At 41.7% G+C, this 16,108-nt stretch overlaps 1 protein-coding gene and 1 long non-coding RNA gene across 2 annotated transcripts; one reads left to right on the top strand and one right to left on the bottom strand.

The window, feature by feature from the left end:
• Positions 1–584: 584 nt before the first annotated feature.
• Positions 585–1,641, bottom strand: LOC306786487. Its single transcript, XR_013772490.1, has 3 exons — positions 1,404–1,641; positions 1,069–1,209; positions 585–642 (listed from the first exon to the last, which is right to left on the bottom strand). It is a non-coding gene; the product is annotated as an uncharacterized lncRNA (long non-coding RNA).
• Positions 1,642–6,362: 4,721 nt separating this feature from the next.
• On the top strand, positions 6,363–15,680 carry LOC306786633 (SKA complex subunit 1-like). Its single transcript, XM_079297437.1, has 7 exons — positions 6,363–6,451; positions 7,351–7,440; positions 7,577–7,686; positions 10,319–10,413; positions 10,733–10,867; positions 12,883–13,052; positions 13,217–15,680. The coding sequence occupies exons 2-7, from the start codon at positions 7,359–7,361 to the stop codon at positions 13,372–13,374; spliced, it is 750 nt and encodes a 249-aa protein (XP_079153563.1). The 5' UTR covers positions 6,363–6,451; positions 7,351–7,358; the 3' UTR covers positions 13,375–15,680.
• Positions 15,681–16,108: the final 428 nt, after the last annotated feature.

Here is a 16,108-nt window from a genome sequence, read left to right as displayed (position 1 = left end):
CATGTGCGGCGGCCTCATGGGCATCACCGAGCACATTCACCAAACACTACAGAGTTAACGTTGCCGACCCTCACCCACTGGGGAGGGTTCTTGGCCAATTTTCTCTGCCGGAGCTATAAGGGGTAGTTACTGTGCTTCCTCGTGACTCTTTTGGTATAAGTCATCCAGTGTTAAGCACTGCCTCTGGCGGTCAGTAAGGATGAAATAGAACGAAAGTTACGAACGTAACTACGGTTCTATGAATCCTGGATGACCGCCAGAGTTCTTGGTCACTCGGAATCCCGTGAACTCGCGAGAAGATTCCATAGGACTGAGCTCAGGATGACACCGGAACTTATAGATGACGGTGGTCATCCGAGGTCACACGTGACTTTGTTGATATAAATATTCGACCTGCGCATGCGCGAGACGGAATACATTCAGTGTTAAGCACTGCCTCTGGCGGTCATCCAGGATTCATAGAACCGTAGTTACGTTCGTAACTTTCGTTGTAGATTCAGTGTTATGTATAATTAGTGAACACCATTTTATGTGAAAAACCTTTGTACAGCTCACTGGAGAAAATGTACGATGTATGTTATTACCTTTATTTCTTCATCCTTAAGAATTTCTTCTGCTTTAACAGACTCCAAGATGTTGTCTCTGTTTAAGACAGAAGCATTGCCTGAATTTGACGAAAATCTTTACGTGTTGTAGTTTTACAACATACACCTTTAATTACCATGTATCAAATTTTACATTGGTTATACTGTATATATAACTAGCTTGTTGCCAGTATATACTGTAAATCGCTAAAGGCTATGAATGTTGTTTGGGTAATCGTATATTTATTTGTCATTAACAGTCTTTTTTACGTTGTCTATTTATTTATTTGTTAATTTTACAATGTTATTATGTGTTAACTCCAGTGATCCATGAATTATGTTAAATATATGACACTTTAATATAGAACATAAAACTGAAAATTATTGGAGACACTAAGGGAAATTCTTCCCTAATTTATATCAAACACAACTAAAACAATTGTCACTTTTATATCAATCAACGAATGAATGAGATGATTCTTACACATCTTGGACAATGTTGCATCCACAAAAGAAATCCTTTGATGTCCAGTCACCTTCCACACCAGCACACTCAAAATGCAGCCAATTTTTGCAAGTTGAGCATTGAACCCATTGGTAGTTCTTTATGTGGTCATGGAAAACCCTATGAAAAAACAGAGGTGGGACAACTTCCAATATTCCACAATCATTTCATCAGGTTCGTCAATGGCAAATATTCCAAAATGTATTTTCCCTCGAATCATAAGTTACTTACATAAAACTGAACTTTTCACTGTGTTGTGTGTGAAGTGCTATATAAATAAAATAGAGTTGAGTTGCCACTCATGTTGCACATACCTGGTTGTCCCAGTTGCTCGCTGGAACAAACATGACTTTTTTTTGGGCAACAAGTACCAATTGAAGTTAGCCCGCAATTAGCTTGTTGACAAAAACGAGTGGCCATACCATTATAATTCGGCCTTTTTTTAATAAACTAATTCCAACTACCAACAGTCATGCCTTCAATGACCTTAATGTATTGTCATATAATGTCAAATAACGACAAATAAAGGCTAAACTACGGCGGAATCCGCTCCGAAACACTGGCAGCTGCCACAAGATGCTAGTGGCACCAGTCGCAAACAGTGAAAACTGTCGCGAAAAGTAGTGGCAGGTACCACACAACGGTGTTAACTGTCGCAACAACTTGTTGCATACTGTATATATATCTATATACTGCGTATATATATCCAAGTCAATAGGTTATATGGATTGCTATCACTCTAAACAGTACAATGCATATCCATCCATATTTATAATTTGCATTCCGTTAGTCTGCAGCGTGAAAGTGTTTATCGTTGCCATGGCCAACAGGTATCAACTGAAGTTAGCCCGCAATTAGCTTCTTGACAAAAACGAGTGGCCATACCATGATAATTCGGCCTTTTTTTAATAAACTAATTACAACTACCAACAGTCATGCCTTCAATGACCTTAATGTTTGGTCACATAATGTCAAATAACGACAAATAAAGGCTAAACTACGGAGGAATCCGCTCCGAAATGCTGGCAGCTACCACAAGATGCTAGTGGCAGCTGCCACATACAGTGGCAATCACTTCCTGTTGCAGGCTCAGCTGCCACGGAAAGTCGTGGCAGCTGAGCTTGCAACAGGAAGTGCCTGTACTAGCTGCCGCTGCCACGATTTGAGCTTGCCCTTTCTCAGCTGATGATGGCAACGCAACCCAAAATCGCTCTCTTCGCTCTGGACTTCCGTCTAGTCTCAAGAAGAATCACCAGAGGACCCGATCGACCTCAACCCCCACTCATCTCAGCACGCACGTGCCATTTCGCTGGACGAAATCGACCACGTCTATTCTGAGTTTAAGGCCTTGGCCCGCGGAAAGCATCCTTCCTCCCACGCGCCACTCCCCACCTTCGTGTACACGCTACGGTACTAGGGAGACCAAACAATCTTCCTTCACCGACCATTACCGGGAGATACGAACCGACACGTGTCTCAACCGACGTTGGAAACCACCTCCTCTCTGCAGCGAGCCAGGCCGAAACAGCAGCCGCTCACCAGCGACGCCGAAACAGCAGCAGCCTCACGCTTTTCTTTTCCTCCTGGAGGAGGAAAGACCATTCATCGACAAACACTCTACAACCTTGCCACGAAGCATCTCATAGTAAGAGTCACGGTGTCTGGGCGTAGTTTAGCTTAAATGAACTTAAGTTTAATTCAGGCCATTCATTTATATGTTATTATTCCCGTGTTTTTGTCGTGTTAAAGTCATTGTTTTCGTTTTGCTGAGAGAAACGCAATCGTCGACGGAGCTCCGAGGCCCGTCGTACTGTGCGTTTCCTGTTTGACTGTTGCTTTTGGGATTATTTGATTTCATCTTTGTTCTTGCTCTCTTTCCTTGAATCGATTCTGTGAGTGAAGTGTGGAAACGCGACTATCGGGCATAAGTGTCGTAAGTTCGCGAAGCGACAACGGCAACTTGTGTGAGATACGATCGGCGATCCTCATTTTCACTACGACGCGACATCGCACACAGAAACTCTGATTCCTCTCTCTCTGCCCTTTTATTCCTCTTGTTTTCCGTAACTTGCACACACATAGAGCTCCGGATTGTGGGTGAAACTCTCACCTATTGTTCTAACACACGTGTGCGCCGACACACGCAACCACATATAGCTGACCCCCCCCCCCCCTTCCATTCGCCATTTGGTCTAAGTCACTCGACTCCGCCATCTGGTGGTAGGTTTTAGCTATAGCTCTTTAAGGCCCCTCCCTTTTTGTCTGTGTCACTCGACGACGCCATCTTTGTAGTCTTTAGCGATAGCTTTAAGACCCACCTTCCTTTCCACACACACAGACCCACACACACATACTTGTATTACATACATCATCACCCATTTTATTCATTTGTTTAGATATTAGGCACATAAAATTGTATGATAGCGTTGTTGGTTGTGATATTAATTGATCTGATCACTTATTATTTCGATTTAATAAATTCTGTTATATTTTAAAGAGCAGTCGTTTGTGATTACTTGTGCATATTTGTGTAATAAGATCTGTATGTAGTAGTCTTGCGTACGAACTTAACCCTTCACTGTCACTTTGAATGTGTAGTCGCACCCGACTATGGAGTGGTCTCACTGACGTCACGATCTCCTTAGTTACCAGGTCGGTCGGCCATGTTGGAGTACATACAGATCCTCCATGGCGGCGAGTAAACAAGGAAGTGCGGCGAAAATACCATACTTTGAATCACTGGATAGTGCATCAAAGGTTCGCTACCTTGCCAAATTGAAGGTTATTGGTAACTTGGATCCTTATACGATGAGTGCAGATCGTTTCAGTGCCGATCCTACTTACCTTCCATCGGTAAACTACGCCAACATCTACGCGTATCTCGTGAACACCCCGAGTCCTTACACGAAAGACGAGTTGGAGTGCTACAAAGGGCTCGACGCTTATAATCAGTTTGTCAGTGGATGGGTCCGAGACGTCAAAGCAACGGTCGTCGAGAATTCTCATCTCGTCATTGGAAGGGTAAATATATACAGATCTGGTCAGATATTTAGCAATATTCAATGTTTACTCAGCGCAAACAGACACGTGTGTTTGTTTACATTGTACGTGCATGTCATTGTGTGCGTGTGTGTAGGAATTCACTTTCAACTAACTCCTAACTTCATCCCCCCCCCCACACATATATATATATATATATATACACATATATATATATATACATGATACGACGTTAAACTCATATCAAGCAATGCTGAGGCTGCATCTCTGTGTTTCGCCTGTTGTACACGCTCGACACGTCTCTGGTACCGACTGCTGTCACGGGCCGATGAAGCTTCGGTAACCTTCTCATGTCCATGTTTAATTTATATTTCCTTTATTAAATACTGTTCACAAACGAATTTGTAAATAAAATCACTGACCACTTATAAAGTGATCCGCACATACTCGAGTGTACCCCAAATTCGATTCCTTTATATCCCGAGAGATGCGCGACAGCCATTTCTCGCGACGTCGCTTGGATAGCTCCTTCGTGTAATTTCCTTGATGTGTAATGACCGCTGGCAAACCAAAGAATGATTTCTTGTCTCTATCAGCTCTGCTGCCACAACCAAAGACAGCACAAAAGTTCACCATGATCGATAGGTTCTGCGACTCAGCCGTGCATGCCAGTGGCTTTGTGTGTACTCCAACATGGCCGACAGCTAAACTGTGACGTCACACGAGACCACTCCATTGACATTACGAGTGGCCACTAATTATGAGACTTAGTTTATCGTTTGGTTATTAGTCCCTGTTTACAGGGTGGTGCCCCGTTGTTATTAATAATCATTAATAATTGTTACTTACATTAATAATTCTATTGATGTCAAGAATTCAGTTTCTTAAATGCTGATAACCCAAACACGCCCCTCTACATTCCCAACAGTGTGAATGTGTCTCTTTGCCCTGTCGCTGGCGACCTGATCAGTATGCTGTCCCCTCCCTGCCCTTTTATGTTGCGATGAGCTTCCTTGAACACGATAAGTGAGTATAGAAGTTTGATGGACGGGAGAAGTTTTGTTTAGCTCAGCTCACTGAGCAGATGTCCATTGAAACAGTAGCAGCTCTGCTCAAAACAAGTGAAACAGTAATAAACATATGTACCAATGTTTTAAAAACGTTAAACATGTGTGGTATAAAAAGTGTTTATGAAGCATTGTTGCTTCGGAAACGTGGTTTGCAGGATCGTTTTAATGTCAACATTCTTTAAATTGGCTTGGTTTGTCCCACTGCGTAATTCAAACAAACTAACCCGTCAACGTGTATTTTACTTTGTGAGGGTTTCTACGGCGACTGTGTGTCACCGTACCTGAGAGGATGGCAGTATAACGGATCGATAGTAATGAGTTGGTAAAATGTTACCTGCTGAGGGAACCTGTCCGACAGCACTTCCTGAAGGAAGAAAAACAAGCTGCTCAGTTCAAATGTTGCTTTCATGTATTGTGTGTTCAAAAGGCTCAAACCTAAATGGAGTTGTAAATGTAAATTGTAAACTGGATAATGAGTACAACTGCCCCAGTGTTAGCTTCTCCTCCACACAATCAGTCTTCTGAGTTGCTGAGTTTTTTTGTAACCTCCAGAATAGATCTGTATCTGAACTACAGGACTGTAGTCCCTGTTGCGGAACAACCAGGAAAAGATTGCACTTTCACAAAGTCCTAAGTGAAATAGCTGGTGGCTGGGGAAAGGGGGTATAAAAGACTGAATATGTTAATTAAATGTGAAGGTTTAATGTATAAACAGACCATCGTGAGGGTAGGAGAAGTTCAAGTCTTGGGTTGTACTTTGTACTTTGATAAAAGATAGAAAAAGCATACATGTATTGACACTGTGACTAAGTGTGAAGAGGTGTTCTATGTATTACGGAGGGAGTACATGGGCTGCGGGCCAGGATACACAATCAATAATTTAGAGAGCAATTAAAAGATTACGATTACATTATGGCTGTTTTGTTTTGAACAGCAGGCAAATCAGCTCTCAAGAGATTGGATGTGCAAGCAAAGGCACTGTGAATATGTTTTGGGGCCTTCCATACTCCACATGGAACAAGGCAATGAAAATTGGCTGTGCAGTGTTAAGTTAAGATTCTTTTATGAAACAATGTAAGTACGAGACGTCATGATCTACACTCCATACCCGTTGGTTCCGGTAATGCGCAAATGCATTGTTTGCCGCCATATACACTTCAAAAAAGAAGAAGAAGAAGAAGAGCGTTTGCGACTGCGCACTGGCCTTTACGTATCGAGTCTCATTTCAAATGCGGCTTGAACCGGGAACGCTACATTGAGGAAGAGTCGGGTGACGGAGAACACAACTCATCGTGAGTGATCTCAATTAACTCCTGTTTTGTAGGTTTATGACTTTATATAGACGCAGACCGTGGCAGTCTGGTGGTGTCTCAGTCTGACGGTATTTCCGTGTGTTCCTGATATGCCCGATATAATAATGCTAACCGACAGCTAGCGTCGACGCTAAACACGAGCTGTTTGCTCACTATCTTGTCCACATAAACACAAGAGTGGTGTCGAGCGTTGAGTAACGTTCGACGCAAAAGTTCACTTTTATGACTACCCCGAAGTTGGCTTAACGATTCACTTTTTTAAGGGGAACTTAAATGAAAGAGCAACCGATGAAACCTTTATTTTATTTGTGATTTCGCTGCTTTGTTCTCCTCCAGACTAGCGTTACACGATGATAAACACTAACATTACACACACTAACATTATACTAGCACACTAACATTATACTAGCACACACTAACATTATACTAACATGATACTAACTAACACACACTAACATTATACGAACACACACTAACATTATACTAGCACACACTAACATTATACTAGCACACACTAACATTATACTAGCACACACTAACATTATACTAGCACACACTAACATTATACTAGCACACACTAACATTACACGAACACACACTAACATTATACGAACACACACTAACATTATACGAACACACACTAACATTATACTTGGAGTTCTGGACTGCGTTAGCCAGAGACGCCAACTAGTTTCAGAATTTGTGAAGCTGATATTTTTTTATTTCTTTTCCCATCGTTGCTTGTAGTTGTACAGTTTGATATGAATAGATTAACCTGAGGTATTAAGTACATTTACCAATGTTAAAGTGTTATTCATGAAATGTGCCAGGTAACTCTTGTTAATGTGCCACGTTTAATGATTGAATGTGTCTCCTAGTCGGCAACATGAGTGAGCTGGAGGGTGTCAGCCACCACATTCATGACAGGATCTCGTCCATACACCTCATGCTGGATCTGTCAATGGTCGGTATGTTACAGTGAATTGATATGAGACCAGACCCGTAACGTTGGGTTTTTATTTCTCTTTTATTATTATTATTATGCACTGCTTAAGCGTTGGGCCATTAAAATGTGTAATTGTGTTTTTCTCTCTCCACATTTAGAATTGCCTCAAAGAAAGAAACTTGGACAAGAATTTGTGACACTCGAGAAACTTCTGGAGGAGTTTGAAAGATGTGTTGGTCGACAGAAGGAGCAACTAAAGCAGCTGAAGGTAAACTTCAGCCAATGCAGCTGCTTTACAGAGAAATGCATCCAAAATACAAAATCTGTACTTTTATTTTGAAGGGGATTTTTTTTACACAGCGGAGTGCCGTTTATTCACACTCCTTAACAGTATTTGGCGTTGATGCCTTGTAATGCTGATAGACACCTGCCATTTCACAGTATAGAAGAAGAAACAGTTTTTTTTCATGCTAATTGAGGAAAACGCAAGTACAACACTGACTACATGAGATATGGATTTTCTTACATTGAGGACAAAAGAGGGAAAAGCCTCGTGAGTTTTGTGCAGCGAGGTTCTGGCACAAGAAAGCATGAAGCCGTGAAAACTGAAGTGGCATTTGGAAACAAAACACCTTCTCTCAAAGATAAACCTGTTGAGTACTTTCGAAGACGACGTCAAGACCTGAGGACGTCACACAAGTGTCTCATGGACATGTTTGATCAATCCGCAGCGGATCAACTGAAAACTAACCCTCTGTCAAATGGCACTATAAGTAGACAAATTGAAGACATGTCGGATGACATCAAACAGACCACAGCTCGAATTTAGGCGAGTGGTGATTTTGCATTACAAATAGATGAATCTACAGACATCACAAACAAAGCAGTTTTACTGTTCACGTGAAACCGACAGGAACAATGTCTCTGCAGAAGAGAGCTCCCTACACTACGACTGCAGAGGACATTTACAGCGCAGGTTCAAACTGCACCATCTTTACATTAAATACATTTGAGAAGTTGAACATTTGGGTCGCGGCTTGTCCTTGGGGGGTGATTGTGGGTCCCACAGCCAGACCAGTTGAGAACCACTGAACTAGAGTGTAATAAACATCGGCGCTCTCTGGTGGACAAAATTCTAACGATTATTTTATGAATTCAGGATTAATATAACTGCTAATATCATGCAAATAAATCTAAAAAGAACATGTGTGATTAATATGTCAATTTGATTCAATCATCTTCTCATAAAAGCAAAAGTGTGGCAGAATCTGACAAGATTATTTGTCAGATGTCTGATCAAATGGTTGGTTGTGACTCATTGATTTATTTAATCACTATTTCATAGCAACCTTTCCCTGAAGTGGAGAGAAGTACTTTATTTACAACTTGAAATGGTTGACAAGTTGATTTCATCACTGCAATAAACATAAAATGCAGTGAAGATGGTCACTGGTCAGTGTTTGAAATGATTTATAGAATGTAACATCAGTTATAATCATTCTCTCACGCCAACACGAAACCAAAAATATAAAACGGAATAATGTCAGAAGACACGCAAAAATTCTCCCTAAAATCACAGAGCACCGCCCACACAGCAAATCCCAAATTCAGCTCCTGCTTTGGTCGCGTGACAACACGTAAACAGTGTTCTCTGCTGCTTCCACGTTGACGAAGGGCTCCGGGATGCTTTTGCTTTAGAAAGTGCAGACCCGCTGTAGAGCTGTGAGACATTTCTCATTCTCAGTTTGCACCAGTTTGCGCCACACTGTTGAGTTTCTGTCTGTCTTCAGTGTGGAAGTTAGGGCTGGGCGATATGGCCTAAAAAAAAAATCTCCGATTTTTTTACAAAAAATCCGATTCACGATTTAAATCGATTTTTTTCCCCCACAAATTTTTGCAGATGACAGAAGCTGTTGAAAACAATTTTTTATTTTATTTTGTGATGATTTTCCCTCGTAGGTTGATAAAAATAAAGTGCAAACAAAACCTGAACATTGTAGAAAGGTGCCTGTAGTATACAAAAAGTATTTGGTCACTCTTTTGTTTCCCTGAATCATTTAAATATAAAATTAAATTAAACATAACATTAAATGGCATTAAATAGTAGCCTTCCATTGTAAACAACTGTGCAAATGTAACTTTTTACAGTAAGCTTTTCTAACTGAATACACTGATACAAACACAGCATGAAATAAAATGTATGTGACCCTTTAACATTCACATTTTCAAAAGTGCAACATCTGATCTAACATCAACATAACATATTTTGCACAGTAAATAAGTGCATGTAAACAAAATCAAGTGCATTCACAACATAACCAACAGTATTAAACAGTAGTGCATGTTTTTTCGAAATATTTTTTGCCAGGAAGACAGCGTCGCTTGTGCTCCCGCGGTCCTGCTCCCTCCTCAGGGTGCAACGCTTCTCCCACTCGGCGGCATGCCTCTGTTTGAGGCTGTTTGTTCTGTGTCAGATGACACGAACCCGAACCATTTCCAGACCACCGAAGACACATTCTTCCCTCTCTTAAGAACGAGAGCTTCACTGCTGGCCGCCATTGTTTTCGTTTGTAAACAATGCGCGCGCACTCAACTACGGGAACCCAACGGGGGGGGAGGGTGGGGGCGATTTTCTCGATTTTCAATAAAACACATCGCCTTAAAGCACACATTCGAATTAATCGATTAAATCGATTTATCGCCCAGCCCTAGTGGAAGTATTTCAATCATAGGGTCGCGTGTCCCTCTCTGAGGACCGGGCACTGCCAGACTTCGTGCTCCGCGCAGACACACGCTCTGCAAACACTTATTGTTGTTTCTAGATTATGTCAAAGAATCCCCCCCTCAGTTTCTGAATAACCTCAACCATACTTCCTGATTTTTGTTTGCTTGTGTTTAAGGAACTTGAGGAGACGTTCCAGAAGGATCTGGAGGATGTCCAGCACCTTAAGGAGAACATACCTGTACACATGCCCAGAAAGAGAGGCCCAGCAAAGTGAGGACGCATGTTTGATGCTTGATGATTTTCTGTGGAACACTGGCCTCCAACCATTCTTCTAATACAGATCCCAAATGAGTAAATCAGTCAACAAGTACAGACTCAGACTGCATCCTTTGTATCTAGTTGATTCATTTAATGCAATTGAAACTTGAATTAATCAAGCATGCACTATAGGTTATATATTACAGGTCACGCTAACACGCACACACAGAGACATAAGCAGCCTTCACAGCTCCTTCCCAGATGTTGGCGGTTGTTTCTGAGAACGTGCTAATGGATCACGAGCTCAGCTGTATAATGTCTCGTCTCTCAGTGGAGGTGAACCCGTACTGACCCAGAAAGAAGCAGATGTTCAGCCGGCCCAGTCCGAAAACGTCAAAAAGACCAACAAGTGCGTCGTCCGAGAGATTGAGGTCATCACCATGCCGGAGTATGAGAGCATCCCATCGTAAGTCTCAGCGCTCACTAATATTCAACATGATGAGATATGATGGTTGATATTGTTCATGATGTCAGCTGGGGATTGCACTCTAACCTCTTCTTGGTCATTGTATATGGAGTATGGCGTTTTACACGAGCTTCCCTTCATCTGCTCTTATTAGTGCTGTGGTTTGACTTTACCTGATGGCTGACTCGTGGTGAGACACCACAGATCTCACTACTAGGAGCTCAGTAACGAACCCCCACAGAACACATGAGAGATTGGATTTTCTTCAGTTCACGCAGATTTGTTTGCATCACAAAGTATACAAGTAAACCGAGCTGTTCGGAGTAAACTCTCTTCACAATAGCATTGTTCATTATTCATACCTCCATTCTACCCTAAGTCTTCCCCCCTTCAACGATGTCCTCCTCTGAACTTTCACTAGAAAAGTTACACTGTGCACGGGTATCGTTTGGGTTTTTTCCGATACCGGTGCTAAAACGATACTTTTAAAACGATACCGGTGCCTGAACCGATACCTTTTTGTTCAAATTGAACAATATATTAACTGTTTAAAGTATACTATAAATATAAATGAATACAAAACACTTGGCTTCAAACTACAGCTTCAAACTTTTTAACTATGAACAATATGTTAACAGTTTACAGCATACTTAAATAAATATAAATAAATACAAAACACACACACTCTGTACACACACTACAGCTTCAAACTTCAGCAATTATTTTGCAGCAATATGAGCATATTTTCCTTCTCTGGCAAAATACGACACGTCTCATGACTTATTTTATTTTACCAGTTGGTGGCGGTAATGCACCAATTCGTCGTTTGCCAACCGCCAGTACACCTCAGAGGAGGAGGAGAAGAAGAAGCTTTCGCGTGCCTGTGGTGTTGTGCTTATGAGCGACAAGTACCCCATTGTAATAATACTATGAGTGAGGAGCGGAGGACCGAGTCCTGCTGCCAGGACGGAGTCATCAGAGTAGTGTAAAAAAAAGTATTTCAATCGGCTCAGGCACCGAAAGGAAGCACCGAAATCTGCGTTGCGTTTTGGTCCGGTAGATACCGGTGACGTGTAGATACCGCTTTTCGGTACCCAACCCTACTGTGCACCACGGACTAGTCATAAGAGGGTCTGTGATGAACCACAGTCTCCTTCCCTACTAGTCTTCTCCTGATTCTATCTACGTCATACCCCCCCCTCCCCAAGGCCGCTACAGACTCCCGGTCTCACTGACGTGAATACCATGACACTGATACGGCCAATATCACAGTATGAATATACATGGAGACATTTCACATTATTGATATGATTGATTTTACACAAATATACTTCAAGACACGCATACATTTTCTCCCACGTTCCCCCCTGGAGTGACTCACGTCACTCATACGAGAAAACTGTTGGAACGTCCTGCTGGTCTTCAGGTCCATGTGATTTACGCTTTTCTTTCTTCTATGTTTTAATAGTCTTTGGTCGGTTATCTAACATAATAAAGAGCGTATGTCTGCATTTGTGGACCTGCTGCTGTTCTAGACTTGTCCTCATGTTTTCTCTCTAATATTTCACTGTGTAGTTACTGAATCGGTTGACAAATAGTTAACGTCCTAAATGGACTTTCTCTGGCTGTGGTTCTAGACTCTTAGATCGGGTTTAGGTTGAAGCGATAAGAGTCGTATCTAAAAGAACATGATAATTGCCCCCTTTGGCCATTTCAATATTTACAATTTATCAAAATACTTCAAATCTGGTTTGTTGTCTTCTGCACTGTGACTCATGTCTACTCTACATGTCAGATTTGGCTTCACTTTCATTCTCTGAAAAATAGACACAAATATCCCTGTTATGTAGCATGTTTTAGTTCAGACTCTTTCTTTTCTAATGATGACATGTTTGACCATATTCCAGCTGTGAGTGGACAGCACATTAAGGAGGTTTCTTTGCTGTATGCGTTTACGTTGAAGCTTGCTTTATAAGCTGTGTGTTCTCTGAAGCTGGTCGTCCTGTCCCCCTCAGGTACATGAAAGGACGCGTGTCGTATCATCAACTCAATACAGCCGTGCAGAGCATCAACGCGGCTGTAACAGCCAAGTACAAGATCTTCCGTCAGTCGGCGAAAACTCTCAACAATCAAACGCGCAAGCTGCACCAGCGCTTCAAGGACCAGGAGATGAAGGGTACAAAAGGTACACTGATCAGTAATGGAGGATGCATTCACTAGGACCCTTTGATGATCACTGCTCTCAGCTCAGTTCTATCCTTAATAAATGCTGATGTGACATTTTGGTCTGATCCGATACATCAATACGCTAAGTCCAAGTGGTGACAGACTTGTCCAAATGTCTTTCAGGTCAGTATTTTGTGGTGGAAGACGACATTCGCGAATTTACTCAGATGAAGGCAGACAAACGATTTCAAGGGATTCTGAACATGCTGCGACACTGCCAGCGCCTTCGAGAGCTCCGAGGAGGGGGCGTCACCCGCTTCATGCTATCAAGCAGCAGATAGTACTGTTTACACATGTATATAATGTTGTGCTGTAAATGGTTAGAAGTGGACTTTGCATGTCAACAGCATTTTGTATTGTTAAGCTAAACAAAGGAAAATCCAAATAAAAAAACTGACTGTTAATAAATGCTTAATATGTGGTAAAACATGTTTATTTAAAGTTATGGCGTTCTGTAGCGGTCCTGCCAGTGTTTCTAGGTTAATAACATTTATATTTGATTGTTTCTGGTTTTCCAGAACATAGGCCTCAAAATACATTGTTTTAATGACTTATTTTATTCAGTATTATTTATGCAGGACACATGTCATTTCTAAATGCGTTGCAGTCCTTCAGCTCAACAATACAATAAGATTAATGTGTCATTGCTGCGTTCTTAATAGTTCGTTTTCACAAGCATGAACTCTGCAGTTGATTGTGTCGAACCCGGAACCCGGATATTGTTGGTCCAATAACACAAATATTCATTTCCTTGCATGAGCATGATATGAACAATCGTTTCTTTATCAGGATTCCTTGCATTATTATTTTGAAGTATTGTGACTGAGCAAGACATCTTACAATATAAACATTTCGGTGATCTCTCGTAGACTCATCACTCAAAAGAAATATTTGATTTTATGGCATTACAAAGCTGAGGTGGTTCAGCATCTAATCAGGGTGCCTCCCACTGGAGGTTTTCCAGGCACGTCCAACTGGGAAGAGACTCCGGGGAAGACCCAGAACACGCTGGAGGGATTACATCTCCCAGCTGGCCTGGGAACGCCTCGGGATCCCCCAGAATGAGCTGGAACATGTTGCCGGTGAGAGGGAGGTCTGGGTCAGCCTGCTGCCACTGCAACCCGACCCCGGATAAGAGGAGGAAAATGGATGGGTGGTACAAAGCTCTTCAATTGTTTTAGGTTCTGTTTAGTTTGCTCCTAGAATAAAAGCAGTCATGTTTTGCATTGGACGTGTATATTATTCAGCTCCTTTAATAGGACACCTAAGTCATCACTGGTACAGCCAGTTGCTTCTGGAAGTCATATGTTCAATGGGGATGGCCTGTGTGTAGACGAGGGGTTCCAGCTGATTGTAGTATACATAGAAATGTATCTGGAAGTTTCACCTTCTGGTAAAACCTCAACCATGAAGGGAAAAGAATACTTATACCAACTCTGATCAAAAGACAAACAAGCCTGACTAGATCTCAGAACATTTGTGAGTCACACAAAAACTCCTTTGAGTCCAGAATCATTAAGAAATGGCACAGGAGTAAATCTACCTAGTCAGCAGATTTAGTCATCTCCTGTATATTTGGCACGCGCTGCACATCAACATATCAGCAGCAGGTGGTGGCAGCATCCTGCGGAGGGGAGAACCTGAGAGCTTTATAAAGAATGAGAAGATGTCTCACGGCCCATCCACAAAGACTGGAGGATGTAATTGGTGATCTACTAAATAGTGATCTGGACGGGCTGAATACACTTTTTCACTTTGGAGTTAAAATGTTTTTTTAAAGCTTTGTTCAAAGTCAGCAAGCTCAACGAATTACTACATTTCTGAAATGAGCAAATTAATTAGTCAGACTAATTGTGAGGACTTCATGCGTTTTGTTTGGTCGTATAGACGCTGCAGGTGGACCGGTATTCACGCGGTCTGTGGCAACTGTGTAAGACTCGACAGGTTTGTCCAAATCTGGCCTATCTTTGTTATTTTATAGAATATTACAACATTTTCCACTGTCCAGTGTCTTCTTATTTGCTTTGCTTTGCTTTTTGGCAGTTTGCAATGGCTGCATACTGTCACTATATACTGTTATGGGAAAATATGTCAGTCTACTGCTTTAGGGTTAAAGAATGTAAGTTTTAGAAGTGCAGGCACTAAACCTTGTTTATCTTGTTATCTGTTTGTTCCTGTGCATTGTTTCTGTCTTTAAAGACGGGGACACACACGGGTCATGATTGCGGTATTTCCCTTGATGGGCATCAGCTGAAGGGCATGACCCTCTGCAGGCATATATGATGTGTGATGGTTCACAGGTTCATTCCGTCTCTGCAATACTGTGACTTAACTCTTTGACCAGGTCACAGTGACATCAAAGGACGCATCTGGCTGGGTGTATCCATGGTTTATTGTGGGGAAAACTGATAACAAAGGGATTTGTAAACAGGCCATAAAGTGCCTTCAGGGTATCGTAAAGACAGGACACTATGCTTCAAAGAAAAACATCTGCCTTGACTGGTTTCCTTCTTCTGTTTATTCTTGTTTGCAAACCAAGATAACAGCATGCTGTTTGGGTATAAATGTCCATGCATTTGACTGTGTCATTAGAGCACCTCTCGCAGATGACGGTGATGTGTCTGTGAGACTGTGTTCTCTTTGCTTGCAAGCAAATAAATTGACTATTACAACTTTGATCGTTCATCCAGACTCTGTTTCATTTGACATTGATTTGATAACACTTTGACACTCTTCTCCCGACTATTCATAGAAATATTCCACAACAATACTGCACTGGAGTGTGTAGAACAGGATATAGTTTACGTTGGTTTGCAATACACTTTCCAGTCTCACTGCTAACTATACATATAACTATAAGTTCTTTAGAAGTGTATGATTGTTGGAGGGTGTTTACTTTGTGAGCTGTGTTGCATGTGCCTTTATTTGTCACACACTTAGACATGCACCCTCAATCTGCACGGCCTGGTAGCCACTGCCAAGGACAAGGGCAGGCTGCAGCGCATCATTCGCTCT

This window comes from Melanostigma gelatinosum (genome assembly GCF_949748355.1).
Source record: "Melanostigma gelatinosum genome assembly, contig: SUPER_1_unloc_2, whole genome shotgun sequence".
Lineage (NCBI taxonomy): Eukaryota > Metazoa > Chordata > Actinopteri > Perciformes > Zoarcidae > Melanostigma > Melanostigma gelatinosum.
The sequence above is the reverse complement of the archived record's forward strand: the minus strand, read 5'-3'. Positions and strand labels throughout refer to the sequence as shown.